Here is a 20,422-nt window from a genome sequence, read left to right on the forward strand (position 1 = left end):
CTTCAATATTTAGTTGATCATGAATTAAGTTTTGTCACTTATTTTGGTTTGTTAATTTTCTATGAAGTTATCCTGATCTCATAACTCGAGTCACGACTTTTGTGTTTTAACCCGGGTAGACTTAGATCGTTTTATTGTGTTTTTTTTTCGATTGAATTTTTTCAATTTCATCGTTTAAAAATGAGTTTATTGAAAATTGAGCGTTACATTTAGTTTCGATTCGCTTTATATAAAGTTATCATGGTATCATGACCTGAATTGTGAATTAATTTGAAAGGTTAACTTGAGTGAATCTAATATTTTAGAAAAATGATGTTATCTTGAATTTTTTTAGTCAAATTATGTTTTTATTAGTTGTCTAGGTTGTTTTAGAACTCATCGAGTTGATCAAGTCACATCAAATTAACTCCCACGTATTTTAAATTTTTATTACTAGAAAAATGTTACGTATACCTTGATGTTTTTTTTACATTAAAAAAATTAATTCGACCCATAACGCAGTGCAGTGCAAGCCAACAATATAATAATTACTAAATAAAAATATTTAAGTTTTGAAATTATGTTTGCAAACTTGACATTGTATTTGAAATTTGAATTGTATAATTTCAAATTAATTTATTTTTGAATTTAAATTGAAATTATATGTATTGAATTAATATTTTAAATTATATATAATATAATCCCAAAACAATATATCAAAATGATCTAATATCAAAATGCATATTTCAAATTAAAAAAAAAACAAAACCAAATTAACAACCTTAGTATAATATTTTATTGTTTTATCCTATTTGCTCGTGGACTTCTATTTCATATTCCTCGCCCGAGAGCCCAACCATCACAATGGCCATGCATCGAAAAAAAAATATTTGTGGAAATTTAAATTCTCATTTCACTCCTAAACATTAATTAAAATATATATTTTAAGGTTATTAGTTCATGTAGTAGTGGGTGGATTTGTTTTTTATATTATATTTTAAAAAAATATATATGAAAGAAAAATTTGTTACAAAATTTAGATAGGTTGCTCAAAATTAGCTAGAGAATGAAATCTTTTCTTACACAAAAAGTCAATTAAAAATATCTTTAAATATAGGTAAATAAAAACATGTAAAAAAGTCAACACACGGAACCTATTTAATGATGCATAAATTTATTTGGATTTAAAAATTGACTCAAGTTGATTATGTTTTTTTATTTTTTTTAATTGAATATTTTTTTAATTGGGTTTTGTATTTTTTTTCAATTTATTTTTGCATAGTTATCACACATTTATTGATTTAGTTTTTTTTTTTTCGATTTCAACTTTTAACATTAGATCTATTGAAAATGAAGCTTTGTATTTTTTTATGAAGTTATCGTGGTTTCATAACCTTAATTACTAGTTTAACAAGTTAGCCTGAGTTAACTTAGATAATTTTTTTGTTATATTTTTAATTGATTTTTTTCTCGGTTTTATCTTTAAATATTAGGTTTATTAGAAATTAGACTTCTTATTTTATTTTTGCATACTATGAGGTTATCTTGATTTTATAACAAGTTAACTCAGGTAGTTTTTGTCTTTTTTTTTTAATTTCTTGATTTCATCCTTCAATATCAGATTGATTAAAAATTAAATTTTATAATTTATTTTTATTTTTTTATATATTTATCATTTTATCATAATTTGAATTACAAATTTCACAGGTTAACACAGGTCAATTCATTTATCGTCGTCTCAATATTTTTTTTAAAATATCATCCAGTATATTATCATATTTTTTTTAAATATCATTTGCATTATATTTTAAATTTATAATTATTTTTTAATTATAAAATACATTATTAACTCTTAAATATTTATTTTATATTAAAAAAATTGATTCCACCCAACCAAAAATATAGTTCGCTTCTAATCTCTGCATGCATCGGGTCCAAACGAAACACACCTTTTTGTGTTTGTGACAAGCCCTTCACAGGTAGGTCACAGGTTGGCACCCTTGGTTCACCATGAATACGCACCATTGGTGCGTATACATCACCTTCCACTACAGTCCAAAACCTAATTAATATGGGCCCATCTTTGTTGGCATCGACATTGCTTGAACTCAACAACAATTCGACACCCTTTCCCTCAATACATAGCATAGCACCGCTAGCTCATGGTGCTCATAATTCTTAAACATAAACAAAACATAACCCTTCTTGCCCCATCTCTTTTCTCTCTTTGAGCCGTCTTTTTCTTGGGGGGTTCTCTTCACAGGATTGTATCCATGGAGAATAGTTTAAATCAAGTAATAACACCCACATTTCATAAAAGAAAAGAAAGTAAAACAACCGACAAAAAACCTCATGAGATGGGTAATGCTAAGCATGAATCTTTAGTTAGTTTGACAAGGAGTAAGAGAGCAGATAATGTTCATAAGAGAAGCAGAAGAAAGGGAAACGAAATATTGAAGGCTCAAGAAAAGGATCAAGCGTCGACGGTGGGTGTTGAAGACGATGGGAAGGCAGAAGTGGAGAGAAAGATTGTGGCATTGCAAAGGATTGTCCCTGGGGGTGAGTCGTTCGGGGTAGACAAGCTGTTTGAAGAGACTGCCGATTATATAATGGCTTTGCAGTGCCAGATTAAAGCCATGAGAGTTCTTGCTGGTTTTCTTGAAGGGCTAGAAAAGGAAAAGAGGAAGTTTGGAGGTTAAAGCTACGGGCTACCAACTTGTATGACTTTGAGAGACCGTTGATGTCATTTTTTTCGTTTTATAATTTCTTTTCCTTTTTGTTCATTAATTTATTTATTTTTATCTTAAAGATGGGAGGAGGATTTTCCTTGCATTTTGCCTCATATTTTTTAGTATTCATGTTCTAATTAATGGCCATAGGTTAGAGATCGAGGTTGAAAATGGGAATGGTTTTCGACATATGGTTGTAGGAATTTTAATTTCTTATCACACGTTTTGTGTAGAATTTTAATTGCCATGGTAAAGAAATTGCATCAAGTTATGATCTGCCTGTGATCAGTGTCTTCCCTATTCGTTTTGTTACCGGTAGATAGATCTAATTAACGGTTATGATGAGGGGTTTTAGATGTTGCTATTCGGTTTTGCATGCTAATCCTTTTTTGTTCTTTTATTCAACAAAAAAGAGGTTGTTGTATTACACGACTTGATGCAAACCAAAGCTAAAAGATTTTAATGAGAGAAAATAACTGGATATGTTAACTTTAAATTTGTAATTTTACTATATGATGTTTAAATATACGGTGGTCGTCTCTTCAAGAAGTTTACAAATCTTTTAAATAGACAAAGAAAACCTACATTTATTATAAAACAATCTAAAATAAAAAAAAACATTAATAAAATTAAAACAAAATACAAAATAAAAAAAATATTAGAAATATAACAAAACTGGTCTGAAAAACAACTTTCAGGTCTAATTTCAAAAGATCTACCGGTCCAATAAGCAACTCAAATGATTCCTATAAGAAAACTACATGGAGAATCATCCAAAAAAAATTGAGTTCGATCCAATAATCGAATCTTCTATTATCTTAGTTTTAAAGAGTTAGCCTGACACGACTAAGCCTTCTCTTGATTTTAAACTTATCTCATTGACTTATAAAAACATACGTTAGACCATCTACGTAGTTTACTTGAGTCATATTTCCATCTAATAGTGTCAAATCTTCACTTAAATATTTAGAACTTTCAGTTTCCACAAGCTTGATTGCATCAAGACTCCATCCATATATTTTCTTTGTCGTTAACTTTAGAAAACCTAGTTGGTTTCAAAGTGCATAATCTGCACTCTCCTGTAGCATTCTAAGATATATTTAGGAGAATATTTGATGAAAAACCCACATCTTTGCAATAATAATGAAACTATATTTGCACTAAAATATTCAGTTTACAATATATATAGTCCGATTAAACTAATATGGGTTAAAAGGGGACTCTATCTCATGTTAAAAGTATCATGAAAATCGATCAATTAATATGCAAGTCTGATTAAGATAGAGGCTGTCTTGTTACAATATACAAGGATTCAGACACTTCTGATGAGGAGCAAACATCCTCCATAAGCTAATTCAACTTGAAGCTAGCCTTCAATATATAACTAGAAATACTTTAGAATCACAAGAAAAAAGAAGAAGTATGATTTATAAATCATTGTGTCGGTAATTACTCTTTTAATCGCTCTTGTATCTCTTTCAAAATCATAAAGAAATTAAAGTGTAAAAAATAACCAGAACAATGGGATATGGAGATTTGTTTTTTTTTTCTTTAAGATATGGATACATATTCTAATATGTTGTATGTAATCAACTTAGAATATTTAATTCAAGTGTTAATTATTCACAACCTAAAAATGACTGTTTTAAGTATTTAATTTCAACCATTTAACTTTGCTCGTGCAAAATTTTTTTCTCAAGTAAAAAGTAATACTGTAGCAGAAGCAGGGATCACGCAGACATTGCCTCTTGTTGCCATGAGAATTTTGAAGAGCTTATAAATGTTGTAAATGAGGGTTATTGTTGGGTACTTGAGCTAGAATAATTGGTACGTATTGTGGCTACGTCTAGACTATAGAGAAGCTTTGGAGGTTGAGTTTTTTACTATATTATCACAAAAAAAAGAGTAGAATAAAATAAAGAAAATTTTAAAATCATTTTATACTAAAAATTATAGTTATTAAATTTAGTTTGGGGTTTCCTGGCTAAGTAATCAGGTCGTAGATCAACAAAGTTTTTATAAATCAACCTAAGTTAAGACTAAGTTTTTATAGATCAACCTAAGTTAAGACTTCTGACCTTCTAATCTCGATATATATCTTATGTTTCATCCTTATAAATAAATCAAACAACATCACCACCTTTATCTTTTTCCTCTTATTCTCCATCAACAAAATGCTCATAATATGCTAAGACACAACTCACATAATCAATCTTCAAGTATGGCTACATCAAGCATCACGTTTAGCGAATTTTACAACTGTTTACAACACTTCCTGCTAATAAACTTTTAAATCATCTTTTGGTTTTCTTCTATAACCAAATTAAAATATTGCTAAAATTTCTCATAATCCAAGAAAGCATTGTCGAAAGGGATAAATTCTCTAAATACTCTAAATATTCAAGTTATGAAAATAGAACTGTGCCATATCTCAAAAGCTATCTAATTAAATCATTCATCTAGAGGCAAGTGAGTTACCCATCGCCTACCTTTTCAAGTGATAGGGAAGCCTCAAAATACCTTAATGACACCCTTTTACTATCTTTTGATGAGTTTTTCTGTCTCTTCCCTCAAACTCTAGAACAAAAATATAAATAAAATGAAACTTTTTACTAAACATATAATTTTTAAACTTAAGGAACCAAAATAGAAATTTGATAAAATTCTAAGCCTCAAAGGCGTTGACATCATTTTTTCTTTTAAAATAAGGGCTTTTATCTTACCAAGGTTTTAGTTTTGATCTCTTTATTGTTAACTTCCGGTAAAACACAAGATTAAATAAATTCTTGCAAAGTCAAGAACCAATCTATGTCGGTATATTTTTAAAAGACTACAATAACCCCAAAGATAGCAATATAAAACTAAGCACAAACCAAATCACCAATTAATTCCATGTTGAAGGATAATTAAAAAAAAAAGTTTAGGAATCAAACTAAAATAAATAAATAAAGAGCTAAAGAATCTTTTTTTAAAATAAAGGATTGTCATTTCACTTTAATTTTATTTTTGGTCCTCTGATATTTAGGTTTTCTGTAAACAATCAAACTGAAACCTATTTAGCAAAATCAACCAACTCAACATTAAAACTTTTTTTTAGACCACAAAAACCTAAAAGAAATCAGTACGAAACAAATCATGAAGAAAAATTGCCAATTACCACACATAGAAGGATGAAATTGAAAAATAAAATTTGATAACTAAAATGAGAAAAAAAAACTCAAATACCAAAAAAATAAAAACATTGTAGTTTTTTCCACTGAAAGATCACAATTAATTAAACACCTTGGCCTTTTAGTGTTTTTTTTTTATAATAAAGTTACACTGTTATACAACTTAAAACTCATCAAACTCTGAATGAATAAAAAATTAAAATAGTTTAATCTATTCTTATAATGTTTTAATAGACCAAGTTATCCAAATATGTTATAAAAAATCTTCAATATTGTTATTTATTTTCAATATTAAAGAAAAGTTTAGTATAAAAAATAGATTTACAAATGAGTTTATTATAAACCTAAAAGAAATAAGCATTTTAGACACCTATGCTAAAGTATTTATTTCAAAATCAAAACTTAAGATACCTTTACTAATTATACATAGATATATTACATATTTAAAAATGAATAATGAAGCTTAAACATAATATCTTATGTTAAGTAGCTATTTGGTTTTGAGGTTGCTCTTTGTTTCCTATATTTAAATCTTTTTTTAGTAATTCAAATCAAACTATTGACAGGAATATTAAAAGCAATTTACATAAGTACATATCAAGAAGATGAACATAGTTTGAGGCTAAAATAAAGCTCTTAGTAATCAAATGCAAAGTTGTGAACATTATGAATAACTCTTTCTTAAGAAAAAGAATACAATACCATTAACTTATGGATATAATAATGTAAATGTATCTAAAAGAATATACGAGAGATCACCATCCTTGAAAATAAAGTCAAACCAGGGCATTTTTCCAAATAAAAGTAAAAATAAAATGATAGAACAATGTGAGTGTAACATGGAATGACAAAACAAATGTATGATTCTAAGACTTGAAATTTGAGGTTTTATAAATTGGTTTGTTTGATTTATAAGTAATTTAGCATTTTCATTCAGTGGTTTGGTTTTACTGGAAAATGATTCACTTTTTATAAAATGAAAATTTATAACATTCTCAAACATGACCAATTTCTTTGAAATTTGGATTTTCTAAATATCTAATCTTCCATGTATGAAATAACACCTTAACCTTCACTAAAAATACTATTTGAAAAACAAAAATTACCATCATGCTATAGGATTCATTTTAAAATAAAATATTATTGAAATGAAATTGTATTAAATTTGAAATAAATTTGTGGGATTTACTTTGAAATAAATTCCATTTTAAAATAAAATTGTCATCAAAGTGATGGACTTCACTTTGAAATACTTTTTTAAAAGAAAATTATCATTTAACTAATGAACTTTACTTTAAATAAAATTCTATTTAAAAGAAAATTATCGTCATACTTCTGAACTTCATTTGAGATGAAATGTTGTTTTAAAAGAAAACTATTTTAGACCGATAGGGTTCAATTTGAAATAAAATGCTATGAAAATAAAATTGCCATCAGAGTTATGGAATTTTATAAATCTATAAGAGGAAACTTGTGTTCTTTTTTTTTTTTGTAGTAGTAACTAACTTTGATGATATCTCCCATGGCCAATGAGAAATCAAAATTTGTGTATTTTGAAAACCCAATCTTCCTTTTTGATGTCATTTTCATCTTTGAAGATCTTCAACTTTATAAGTGTCAAGAACGATGCACCGGGTTACTTGAATTATTTAAGTGATTAAGTACCTTCATTGTTTGTCCTTCTATGATCTTCCCTTTTGATTACTAAATAAACATGGTACATCCATTATGTTAACTTAATCGACACTAATTCTACTTGTCCTTTCCTTTAAGTATAGTCTAAGAGTATTTGTTTATCACTTTTTATTTTGCATCATCCACATGGAAAAGTTGTCACCTCAATCTATAACAGAGTTCATCGAATCATTATTTAATTATCAGTAAGCCTAACTATTTCAAGCAAACACTTCACCAGATGATCTAGTTTGAAGGTTTCGTTCAGAAAACTAGTAAGCCTAACTATTTTATTTCTCACCAATTCCAAATTATTCTGGTAGTTTTGCCTAAGAAGAACCCTTTCTTTATTTTTCATGACTTTGGAAAGATGGAGAAATGTTACTTGTGTTTGTTTGTTGGATTCGAAAGGATGATAATGAACCAATGTGACGTGGCTCATTTTTCTTTGTTCTATTCAAAACAGTATTACAAGTTTCCATTCATACCCAATGGGCTTTTTATAGGATTGTTTTAATTTAGTTCAAATTCGCTCATCATATGAGAAAGAGAATCATAACACCTATAACATAATTGTACATATCAAATAATTACATGGAAAATAAATCATGATTTTTTTAGCAATAATATAAAATAGCATTTCAACAATTTTCATTATTCACTTGTCAACATCCTTGAATAACAACCGAATAGTTCTTTTATCCCAGGTTGACTTCATGAATAATAAAAACAATTATTACACAACTTTGAAGAAACATAAATGATGTAATTTTTTTAGTTAAATATAAATTTAATATAAAAATTAAACCACAAGGCAAATATCTTAATTCAAATGTCAACATCCTTGAACAAACACCATATAGTTCATTTATCATGTGTTGACTTTATGGAAAACAATATATACATAATAAATAAATAGTTATCATACATACATAATTAAAACATATCAAACTCATAGTCAAATATCACAGTCCATGATCCATATAAATCAAAGTTCACAGCAATTAACAATACACTAATTGGAGTGTTGTTCTGACTATTGCTAGATTTTTTTTGAATGAGTTTGTGCAGATCTTGAGGCGAACTTAAATTTTATATTGTTAAATTCTATATATTAGGAAAGAAATTGAAGACTAATTGGAGATTATTTTATTATTTTTCCTTTAATGAAAATCTTGCTTTAAATATACAAGATATCTTTCCTTTTCCAATGACTCTACTATATTTTATTTTTCTCTTCCTTTACGATAATCTTGAATCTTTTCATTATCTTTTTAATCACAATCAAATATTGTGATTACGTCCAGCTACAATTTTTTTTTATTAGGAAGATAATCTTTATTTATTTAATCTTTATTATATCACTTGATTCCCTATAATTTTGGTCTCTTTTTTTTTCTTGCTTGTCATTTTCACTCCCTAATCCTTTTTTTTAAAAAATATTTTAAAAATATGTTGCAAATAGAAATAAAAAATGGATTATTACATAGTGCATGTCGGGGCAGATCATTCATAAGATACAGAAAGCATTAGTTATGGGGTTGGCATAATTATTATTTATCTATAACGTCTTCTACGATGATTTAATTTTTTTTTAATTATAATTATTATTGCAATATCCACAAATCTTAAATTAGGATGTAAAATTAAATATTTTTTTAATTTGTGAAATCCAAGAATAAGACTCACCAAATTGTTAAGAGATCATGCAGTTGAAACTTGAAATAAGCATTTTTCTTTCCTAATTAGGCTTATGGAAAGGAAAATAACTAGAAACCCTAAAAACTTTATTGGATATAATCAGATTGGATCCGGTATAGGCTGGGCCGCTTAAATCCGCCCAACTGGAAAAACTCGGACTCAACTGTCCAGATGGCCTAATCTTGGGTGGGCCCAAGACCTTTATTCACGTGCACCTCACAAGCATCCTCAGCCGTCCATTGCTGGCAGATTCTAATTAAAAAAAAGAAAAACACAAAAACAAAAACTAAGAGTAAAGAGGAATCACAGAGGAAAGTAAAGGTCAAATTTCTTTTCCTTTCCCATCCCTTACTTTCCTGGAAAATATCTATTTTCTTAAAAACTTTTGAACAAATAATAATTAATTCTTAGCAAGAAAATTCTCTCCGATATCCGAGGTTAAACCCTATCTTCTTGATTGGTTTCCGACGAAAACGCTTCCTTTCAGACTAATAAAATGTTCTCGTTTTAAATCTGATTTTTATCTTCTCTAATTCTACTCTTTCTCGGAAACCAAACAGTGCCCTTCTGTGTAGTTGAATTGCAACAGTATACAGTTATTCCTCTCTGATTTTGATTTTTTATAATTGATTTCTGTGTTATTTTAGGGTTAAGCAATGGCAGATGAGACGGCAATGACTAACGGTGTTAACGATTATCAAATGGCGGAAGAGAATTTCTACGATCTCGATCAAAGGGAGAATGAAACCAAGCTAAAGCAAAAGATCGAATCTTTAGAGACCGAGAAGTACTCACTAGCCGATGAGAACAAAGGAATCAAATATCAGGTTGCAAAACTGGCGGCCGAGATTGAATCCCTGAAATCAGAGGAGTCAAGTCTGAAACCGAGGATTGCGGAGTTGGAGAGGGAAGTTGAGAAATCGGAGGAGACCCAGAGAACGCTTGAGTCGATAGCCGGGAGAGCTGCAGAGCTTGAAACAACTGCTTCTAGGCTTCAACATGACTTGATTTCGGCGGTAAGTGAAGGAGATGAAGCGCATAAGGAGGTTGCGGAGTTGAAGAGGGTGGTGAGCCAGAAGGAAGTGAAAATTGAGGAGGTGAAGAAGGAGAAAGCGGAGACGGAGATGAAAGCGAAGGAATTGGAGAGGAAAGTTGGGGTTTTGGAGGTGAAGGAGATCGGGGAGAAGAATAAGAAAGTGAGGCTTGGGGAGGAGATGAGAGAAAAAATGAGTGAGAAAGATATGGAGATTTTTGAGTGTAAAAAGAGAATTGAGGAGTTGGAAAGTCAAGTGGTGGAGAAGGAGAGTTTGGAAAAGAAGTTGACGGAGACAGAGGAGAAGGTGAAGGAAATGGAAGGGAAGCTGGTGGAGTTACAGAAGGAGGTCCAGGAGGCTGAAAAGGTGGTTGGGGGATTGCAGGAGAGGACCGGGGAGGTTATTAATGAGATTGAGATTAAGAGTAGGGAGAAGGGGTTCAAGGTGCAGCCACCCGTGGTGGCAATTGGGTCAGTAGGTGCTATTCTTGCTGCAGCTGCAGCTGCAGTCATTTATGTTTGCTATGCTAGGAGGCGGTGATTTGGAGGTTAGGGTTTATTGATCCCAGAAAGAAACGTTTCGGTTTTGGTGGACGGATACCCTTTTTCCTGGCATTGTTTTTTTCTTAGCCTTATTATGGATTATGGTTTATACCTATTTCTGGCATGTTTCGAGGTTCAAATTTTGTTAAAAATGCTGAGTTATTTGATATAATTATAGAGGACTTACATTAGGATGGTCAATTGAAGATATCAGACATGATTGACACTGCTCATCAGTTTGCTTACCCTTCAATCTTGAAGCTAATCAAGGTCTTCTTCCGGCATGAAACATTCTCCCTCATCTTTCACATCTTACTTTTTGTGCTATGAAATGGCCAGTGTGATTGGAATTTGGAAGATCATGTAATTTGAAGCCCTTTTTTGTGATTACTCTTGCACGCTCTTGAATTTGTTGTGTTTTCTTATTTTTTTTTTTAAGAGTTCATCTAGTAAATGAAGCATGCGAGACTTCAATTGCTCTTCATAGTGCCTCCGAAGCGGTGATTGTTTATCCTTGTTGCTCCTTCTTTCCCGATGCTTTTCCCACTGCTTGGAAAATTATTTGAGAATTCATCTTGATGAGGCCCAAAAAACCAATTGAAATGCCCATAAAAGATCCAAAAATATCCTTGTGGGCTTGGACCCCAAGCTCGAGTCTAATTGATGCCGGGAGAGATGGGCCCAGGCTGTTTGCCTGGTCAAGCTCATGCAAGGTGTGCTGCCTATTCTAATATTACATTATAATTTTTTTTTATTTTTAATAGGCTCAGACAACTTGCTTGAGTTCAATACTTCATTAAAAATCTTTTCAGGATTTCAAGCAGATCTCTCAATATTTTATATTGGTCCAATATATATTATTTTGAGTAGAATACGATTCAAAATATCACAATGATATCACAATGATGAAATTATATCCTTGTAGACTTTCTCTCCACAAAAAGACAAGACTCTTGGGCTATAAATACATAATGAATTCTTCAAACTCAAGATTTACAATCTTTTTATTTTTAATATTTTCAGCATATACATTTTTAGATTCTGTCTCTCTAAAATATCATTGTATTTTATTTTTCTATAAAATTACTGTTTTAAGCATTCGAGAGTCCTAACATTCATCAAATGAGATTTTTTATAGGTACCAGTCACCTTGGTTTACTAGGTACTACTAACTACCTTAACTTTTTATATCAAGTCAAAGATATGTCACTCAATGAGAATATTAGAAGGAATTACTTAAATTAAAAGATTAATTGATTATTCAATTTATTAATTTTATTCTTAATCACGTTGAATTTTGGGAACTCATAACATCTAGAATGCTAATAAAATGGAACTTCAATTTTTATGTATAATCATTGTATGATTGTCAGTTTCTGAAGTTGCAACTTCTAGAAATGCTGGCGTTTAGATCGTTTAGATCTCTATATTTAACATTGAACTCAAGTTTTTAAACACGGTTTCTATGTTGGTATGCTGTTTACTAACGAGTTGATTATTGGTTTATTGAACCATAGGGGGTAGTGTTGAAGAAGCTCTTTATATTTATAGCAACTTTGCAAGGCATATATCCATGTGATTTTCAGTATTTTGTTCGTCTCTGTGCTTCCTAGCCCCTTTTTAGCTGATGCCTTCCGACAATCATGTCTTTTGATAATTTCATCAAATTCCCCACTAAACTAAAAGTGAGACTTTTATCTTCTAGATAAATGAGGTACAGAAATAATATATATAGAGAGAGGGGTCAAAAACACGACAGTAACTTGCTGCTCCATCACGGTTCCAGCAAGGCAACTGATAAAAAGGATGCAGTCTGGACCAGTAAATGAACGGTGCATTAGTTAGGTGCAGAAATATGCAATCTGTTTGCTGAGTAAGTACAGTGATGAGACGCTGGCGTTTTTGAATTTTGCTCATATCCCATACCTTTCGGTTGTTTTTTTCAGCACCGTCTCTGGTGCTCAGTAAGCACAATATCATCTCTGGTGTTTGAATTCATGCTTTTATACTGAGTATTTGGTATCTCAAGAGCTTGTTTGAATGCATTCAACAGATAAACCTCCTGCGTGGACAAGTTTTGCTGTTTTGCATCGTCAACAACCGAGCCTGGGATCGCATGTTGCTTCCAGCTGTAATAAGCCTTTAGGCTCTGTTTGTTTCATGCGGTGAGGACTGTATACAAGGCTTTAGGCTTTTGTACTAAATTATCAAATTGCTACTCATCCACCTTAATTATAACTAAAAAAACTGGGATAAAAAGCCAAAAAAACTCTTCGTCAATGTACCTCTTTTCTCATTGATCAATAAATTATGTTTTATAAATATACAATCGAAAGTATGGCATTTTTGCCATCAAACTTAATTACAAATCACTCTAATACAATCAGAATACCTTGAAAAAACAAGAAATAAAATAAACAGACGACAAGGAGGAGGAGGAGCACACCACACAATTGCCAATGAGCTGTAGGCTAACCGGCAAGTTTTCATCCCCATCCCCTGCAAGATCCGGTTACATTCGATTTGTGACACAAGAAAGAAACCACAGCACAGGTCTCAAATTTTTGTCGATCTCTCTTAACAGCACTCCGTGACGATGCTCTTTATCTGCAACATAAGAAGAAAGAGTAACGTTAAGCAAGAGTTCTTGATGTACGTACAAGTGTTGGATCACTCGCTACAAACTTCACGATTGGTGTTGCTATGCTTCGATTCGTAGATATTTATCCGTTTAATTACTTGGCTCCACACAGTGTTGGTTATAAATTTAGGAAAATGGAAGCCTCCTTTTACTATCTATCCATGTATATCAACAGCTCTTTTCCTGTCATGGGACCGATTTATTTTATTTTTATCTTTCTTTTTATGAATGAAAGCTTCATTGTCAAATAAACAAGTGGTGAGTGCTCACCGCATTACAGGAGCTTACAAAATACGTTTGCCCTCGAATAAGTTCAAATTGTCCCCTCTTGATATTTTCAGAACACAGTTTCAGAAAACCAAAACATGTTAGCACAAAGAAGCAAAAGCCCTGAGCACACAGCAAGGAGTTCCACAATCCGCTGATCAATGAAGTCCAACGAAGAGCGTCCTAACTCTAGCAGTAACAGAATTTCTACACCAATCATAGATATGTATCGACCAACAGGAAATGAATGTTCCGGAATAATTCTGAAAAAGCAAAAAACAATGCCAAAGAAAGCCTTGCTAGAGGGATTCTTTTGTTGCAGGGAACAAATCTGAAGCAACGCAGGGAATGTTTTACCAGATATAGCAGCAGTAAGGAGCAACTGCAATATTGCAACTTTAGTCTTTATCAACATAAAATTAAAAGAGCTTGTGGGTTTTCCTGAAAAGCAAGGCCAGATTCCACCTTGCATGAATCCCTGCCCTCTACGGCTCTACCTTCTGCGACTTCAATTCAACATTAACCGCTAACTATTTGCTGTTGATCACATGGACCTTTTCCCCCCCTCTAATTTAATCCCATCTAAGGCCAATTTCTCAAACTCAAAGAAACCAGAAACTGTACCTTCTGAATAAGCTGATGTTGTGTTTACTGCACTTCAGGTGATCAATTTAATTCAAGATCATAAGTGTAGTAAAAGCATAAAGCAATGGCCAATACATCATTGATTATCGCACAAGTTTGTCTTGGGGTGACAATGATACACACATTTAATGATATAGCTAAGTCATGAGTGACATTTACCAATAATCTAAAACTTTTAGGATGGAAATCTCTGCCAGATTTTCAGTTTTAATTAAAAATTAAGTGTCTAAGGTAAATGTCTGTCTCTCAATTCATAAGCTTATAACATAGGGAAATAAGAAAATCTTAGTGAATGCTAAATAGAGTTGGTCCACATGAGATCCCAGGCAATTAGAATAAGCTCCTGAATGAACTGCAGGCATCATAGGTTTTAGTCACTTCTTTAAAATCGAACCAGAAAATCACTAGAAACCATGTATAATCCTCAATCAATATAATCAAACCCATAATAGACAGAAAAGAAATGAATGACCAACTTTTCCATATACTAAAGCTGAAAACCAATGAAGGGAGTTTATTGCTCACATTAATTTATCTATCGGATCGCCTCAGAGCTTCAAAAAGGCCACAGCAGTTCCTCCAAGATGGACACAGGTTACGTTGTTGATGGGATATGATAGGCTGTGAAAAAAATTCAAAACAGAACACTGTGCCCATTCAGTGAAAAAATACGAAAGGGCAGAACGATTAGGCAAACTTTCAACATTGAATCCCAATGAAGTTACTGACCGGATCTCCTGTGCTTTCAGGAAAAGCATCGCTGCTTCCAACTACAGTAGTAGATTCAAAACTTTCCACTGTTTCATTGTCAACATTGCCAGATGATTCCCCAGTATTTTCCTTCAAAGCTGCCAGCTTCTCGTCCTCGATCCCCTTTGACACTGCCTCTGTCGAAGCTGGAGGGGCCACGTTGTTTTCATCAATAGATTGCAACACGTTCTCCTCAATTCCCTTGGACACTTCATCTGTTACAGCAAGAGATGATCCATCTGTTGCATTCAATACCACTTCAGGTACTTCCGCATCATTCTGATCCTTGACAACTGAAGGAAAGACACTAGTTTCGTTCAAAGGCACCGAAACCTTCTCTTTGGTTTCTTTCACTTCTACTTCAGCCACATCAGAGTTCTCATATTTCTCCACCATTGCTTCAATAGTTTCAGCCAATTTTTCCTCCACAGACTCGGTCGACCCAACAGCTAAATTAACCACCTCTTTCTCCACCACTTCCAGTATCTCTGAATCCTCCACTTGAACTGTTTTCTCTTTAGCCTTTGCCTCTTCCTTCAAACTATTGCTGACCTCTAAACTCGAATTATTCTCATCAATAGTTTCTTTCACAGACTCAGCAGTACTATCAATAACAACTTCTTTCAAAAATTTATCCCCTGAATCGGCCACCTCAACTTCCTCAATAACTTCCTGTCGTTCCACAATTTTGGTCTCATTTTTCCCATTTGAAGCTTCCTCCATTTTGGTTAAAAACTACCTATGCAACAGACAAACGAAAATGCGTTTCTTTCTTTTCCTTCTTTCAGAAAGACATGTACATAGAACACAATAGTTATGGGATTTCGGTGGAGACCATAAATTGTTTATTTAAATGGAATTCCAGGTCGAGAATTCCTCCACAAGTTAATCAAAATAAGAAAGAAAACAAGAACTGATGGAAACAAGCCAAACAATAGTGTGAATTCTAAAAATATCAGCGAAAGAAAACAACAAATTACAGAAAAGAAATAACCTGAGATGATAGAGAAGGAGATATGAGGGCCTTGAAGCAGAATAGTTGATGGAGGAGGATAGGAGATGACAAATTGTACAATCACTGTTGTTCTCTTTAGACTCCAAGTCTTTGACCGGTTGGTGTGCTTATGTAGTAGGAATTTGAAGGGAGAGAATAGAATGGTAGATGGTGTTGATTGAAGATGGAAATTAAAACGGCTGACAACTGGCAGCTTTTGGAAACTGGAAAGGCGGGTGGTTTCATTTAAGTAGCACAGCTAGAGCTGCCGAGCCAATTTCATAGTGGATTTGGACATGACTTCCTGTCGTATTGTCCGTCGCTAAAACGCCACAACTTGGACCTTTCTCTTCTATCACTCTTCTTGCCCAATTACCTGCTGCCATTTTACATAACCTCTTGTTTTTGTTATTGAACCAGTCCTAAGCCCAAGATATTACCGACAGTGTTTCAACATAATTGACTAGATCATGCAGGCCGGGCTTACATGGTGTGGGTAATTTACCCTAGGACCGTTCTGTGGAAGATTTCAAAGTGAGAGCAAGATTTCAGAAAACAGTTCAATAACCACCTCCAAAATAGCCAAGCGTTTTTTATGATGAATTTAAATACCTACTTAGGATCCCTGTTGCTGTAATTGCAAGGCAAAGAAATAAAAGGTTATGAGAGACGTCTTTTTGCTAACAACAGAGATTGACCTGTGTTGGAGGCTTAAAATTTATATTTGTCAAATTATCTAGAGCAAGCGTCATGTATGCCATATAAAGGGAATAAATATGTCAGTGTGCGCTATAAAGCAAGTACTTGGTGCCATTCATGTGTGATTATTGATTATTCCTGGCAAATTTAGAGGGCTGGAAGGTTGGCCGACTGGAGTTTCGATGCTTTTAATTTTGATTCTGGTCTGTTTCTTGTACTTGACCAGTGCGTTAATAGCATGATTACTTCTGATGTACACCACAGTTTCATCAAAATGCTGATTGGAGGATGTGTTGATCGAATGTTTTATTTTTAATGCCAACGTAACAGATGGGTTGTAATGTGTGTGAAGAATCAGAAAGTAACTCAAGATGAATTAAGAGATTGAATTGTTTCACATTACATTATTTATATCTGCAGAAAGAATAAAGAATTTCATGTTCCAATTAAATTTTAGCATGTAGTTTCTTCAAAGGAATCTTGATCGCTTGCATTCAGCTGGGATGCCCTGAGGGAATCGTTTCAAGTCAGTGCAGTAGTTGTAAACCATGTACTTCTGCTGCACCCATCGAAGTCTGTTGCGGCCGGAGGCATCAAGAGCTTGAACTTGCCAGGTACTGTCCTGCAACGAATTGGGGGAGGTGGCGGTGCAAGATGATCCAGGTGACGAAACACAAGCATTGGCTTTGAAATTTCTGTAAGAAGCAGTGAAAGGAGCTTGTGTCCAGTCAGTCTTCACAAGCCCCCCTCTCGTTGCCCAATCATCAGCATTCCAGAGACTCGAATATATCCTCATGGGTTGCTTCGTCGGGAACGGCACTCCGATTGATTCCGAGTTGTGGAATACTCTTATGGGGATGTTGTCCACCAAGAAACTGAAGCATACCAAATTGCAAATTAGTATTCGAAAATTCAGTAATCGCAACGAGACAGAAGTATTGAGGTGAGCGTATGTTTGACTTACATTATTCGTTGTTGGTTCCACACAATAGAGTAGGTGTGGAAAGCCTTTGTGGGATCAAACCAGAGATAAAACTGCTGTTCTTTGTTGCCTTTCCCTTGGGAGAACACATTGGTATGGAGAGTATATGGTTCTCCAGTTACATTGCCTAGAAACTCGAAGTCAATCTCATCGTGGGTCGGCCCTTGAGAAGATAGCTGCATAACAAGTAGGAAAATATGAGAAAACTCAAATCTACGAGTTCCAGCAGAATTCAATTAGAGTAGAAAGGATCGAGGCTTACATAGTATGTGGTGACAGTGCCAGCCGAGTTGCCCGATACTAGCTTGATTTGCATGTCGATTCGGCCAAACAAGTACTCATTCTTGGATCGGAAGCCAGAACCAGAATCCTTGTCAAGAGATAGTGTGAGAAGTTGGCCACCATTTAGTATCTTAGCACGTTGATCGCCCCAGGTGATGTCAAAATCTTGGAAGAAATTGCCTCCCATGGAGGCTCCCAGTAGACAAGCAAGTAAGGAAGCGAACAGAAGCATCGAGGGAAGCTTACTAGGACAAGAGAATGGCATCTTTCCTTTTCTAACAGAGGGAGATGGAGATATCTCGAGGAGAAGGAGAGAGCTAGATTTGTATTCTGTGATGTTAGAAGTGCAGCTTGGTTCCTTTATATAGGGCATTTCTAGGCTGTAACCTTTCCTGGCTGACTTAACAATTCGCTGGAGAGAACTAGCGTTTTTTGATTCTTTTAGAACTGCTGACAGACTTGCAAATTAATGAGGGGCAGGGGAAGCAGCTCGGAAACTAGAAAATCTTTTTTTTTTTTTTTCTTTGGCTGAAGAGGAGGTTAGTGAAGCATTTGAAATAGGGGATAGGTTATCTTGGACTAATTACAACCAAGACCATGCGATTTGACCATATAATAAATTAATTAAATATCAGATTTATGACTAAATGATGGTCAGTTCACAACTTTCACACACTTAGATAGGGCTCCAAACAGCTGGGAGACAGACTAGACAATACGCGTTGGGTGGAATATCAATCTAGGTGTATTATTCTAGGTAATGCCACGCGTAAAACGCTACGTTGCAGGTAGAACTAGTCAGGTATACTTTGTTTCGCTGCGGGTTAAAAATTTTAATTTTTATAAAAAAATTATATATCTAAGTTTTTTTAATATATTTTTGTAGTTCAAGAAATTTAAGAGCACATAAAAAAAGTTTGTGCACATAAAAAAAGTTTGTGTACATATATAATCAAATAAAATAAGAAATACGTGTGTTAATAAATAAATAAAAAATTATTAACAACATCAAAAAAATAAAATTTGAAAAATCGAAAGACAAATGTAGATCAAGATATTTAAACTTTTAAAACGAGACATTTACCCGATCATGTTTTTTTAATTTTTGTTTATTAAAACATTTTTTATTTAATCAAATGATAATGGAAATAGACAAATGTATTAAATTGATTTAATAAAAAATAAAAAATAATATGCAAGGCTACTCATATTAGAAATATAATCTGAAAATAAATATTTTTTTATTTTAAAAAGTATAGTCATCTATACAAAAGATTAAAAAAAAATCATAGATAAATTAAAAAAATCTATTCGAAAATTAAACGCATAACAAATAAATCATCATTTAAAAGAGACTCTCTAAACAAAATAAAAGAGAAAATGGGTATTAATGTAAATATAATTAATTTTTTTAAAATAAAAAAAGAAGCATTAATTGAAATAAAAAAAATTAAGAAAAAAAAGGGTAGGCCGTTGCTGGGCAGAGCAAGCCGGGGCAGCCGCCTAGCCCATTTTATTAGGGCTCGCGTGACTAAGACTTTTTTTTAACTGCACCTGGGGCAAATGATTGTTGTCAGCCTTATTTAAAAAAAAATCAGATGACGCGTCGTTTGTTTTGCCTAGATTTTGGCCATTGTGATGACTGGAAAATCGAGCTCAAGGTTCTTTTGACCCAAAAATCCATTTTGACCTAAAACACCTTAGAAACCATGATAAATCTATTCATGGCCTTAAAAAACCTAAAAAGATCATCCAAAAAACCGAACTCATCCCGAAACCAAAAATCAACCCGAGTTCATATGAACTCCCTTTATCAAATAAAACAATTTGACTCAAACGTCGTCTATTTTTGTCTAATTTGATGTAAACGATATATTTCTCTCTTTACCGCTAGAATCTAATGATCTCTCTTTCAACCAGGGATCAAAAATACAAAAATAAACTTTTTTACCAAAATAGAATTGGAAAAATGTTAAGGGATCTTAATTGTATAATTTGCATGATTGTTTAAGTTGGAGGACTAAAGTGCATCTCTTTCGAAACCTATGGCATGTCACTCATGTTTGCTGTGTTTTTCATTTCAGTCCCCTCTCTTCTAATCCTATCTTTTCATAAGGATTCAAAATCAATTGCTCTTTAATTATGATTGCCCCCAAAAAAATTTGAGGATCAAATTAAAAAGATAAAAAAATTTGCACAATCTATCCACATTAAAATGTGAGAGGATGAATAGTAAAGGTAATACATAGTGAAAATACCACATCATTTAGATTATAGGTAATTATTCTTTTAACATACAAAAAACTAGATGACCAAAAAAAAAATCTAGCTTG

General features: G+C 32.8%; 4 protein-coding genes across 8 annotated transcripts; 2 read left to right on the plus strand and 2 right to left on the minus strand.

The window, feature by feature from the left end:
- Positions 1 to 2,118: 2,118 nt before the first annotated feature.
- On the plus strand, positions 2,119 to 2,811 carry LOC133693158 (transcription factor PAR1). The gene has a single exon (XM_062114313.1). The coding sequence runs from the start codon at positions 2,253 to 2,255 to the stop codon at positions 2,676 to 2,678; it is 426 nt and encodes a 141-aa protein (XP_061970297.1). The 5' UTR covers positions 2,119 to 2,252; the 3' UTR covers positions 2,679 to 2,811.
- Positions 2,812 to 9,491: 6,680 nt separating this feature from the next.
- On the plus strand, positions 9,492 to 11,237 carry LOC133693116 (peroxisomal and mitochondrial division factor 2-like). Of its 2 annotated transcripts, none has more exons than XM_062114238.1 (2): positions 9,492 to 9,574; positions 9,901 to 11,237. In XM_062114238.1, the coding sequence occupies exon 2, from the start codon at positions 9,910 to 9,912 to the stop codon at positions 10,825 to 10,827; it is 918 nt and encodes a 305-aa protein (XP_061970222.1). In that variant the 5' UTR covers positions 9,492 to 9,574; positions 9,901 to 9,909; the 3' UTR covers positions 10,828 to 11,237. The 2 variants fall into 2 exon arrangements, with proteins under 2 accessions (XP_061970222.1, XP_061970221.1); XM_062114237.1 differs by having other exon boundaries at positions 9,564 to 9,690.
- A 1,864-nt stretch (positions 11,238 to 13,101) lies between these two features.
- On the minus strand, positions 13,102 to 16,325 carry LOC133695181 (uncharacterized). Of its 4 annotated transcripts, none has more exons than XR_009842387.1 (4): positions 15,112 to 16,120; positions 14,908 to 15,003; positions 13,741 to 13,797; positions 13,102 to 13,436 (listed from the first exon to the last, which is right to left on the minus strand). XR_009842387.1 is itself a non-coding variant. In XM_062117046.1 (4 exons), exons 2-3 carry the CDS (start codon positions 15,853 to 15,855, stop codon positions 14,914 to 14,916), a joined length of 834 nt encoding a protein of 277 aa, XP_061973030.1. In that variant the 5' UTR covers positions 15,856 to 15,871; positions 16,127 to 16,325; the 3' UTR covers positions 13,102 to 13,436; positions 14,908 to 14,913. The 4 variants fall into 4 exon arrangements, 2 of the variants coding, with proteins under 2 accessions (XP_061973030.1, XP_061973029.1); XR_009842386.1 differs by having other exon boundaries at positions 13,741 to 14,734; XM_062117046.1 differs by lacking the exon at positions 13,741 to 13,797 and adding an exon at positions 16,127 to 16,325 and having other exon boundaries at positions 15,112 to 15,871.
- Positions 16,326 to 17,168: 843 nt separating this feature from the next.
- LOC133695179 (xyloglucan endotransglucosylase protein 1-like) lies at positions 17,169 to 18,437 on the minus strand. Its single transcript, XM_062117044.1, has 3 exons — positions 18,070 to 18,437; positions 17,790 to 17,983; positions 17,169 to 17,700 (listed from the first exon to the last, which is right to left on the minus strand). The coding sequence occupies exons 1-3, from the start codon at positions 18,352 to 18,354 to the stop codon at positions 17,295 to 17,297; spliced, it is 885 nt and encodes a 294-aa protein (XP_061973028.1). The 5' UTR covers positions 18,355 to 18,437; the 3' UTR covers positions 17,169 to 17,294.
- Positions 18,438 to 20,422: the final 1,985 nt, after the last annotated feature.

This window comes from Populus nigra, chromosome 5, assembly GCF_951802175.1.
Source record: "Populus nigra chromosome 5, ddPopNigr1.1, whole genome shotgun sequence".
Lineage (NCBI taxonomy): Eukaryota > Viridiplantae > Streptophyta > Magnoliopsida > Malpighiales > Salicaceae > Populus > Populus nigra.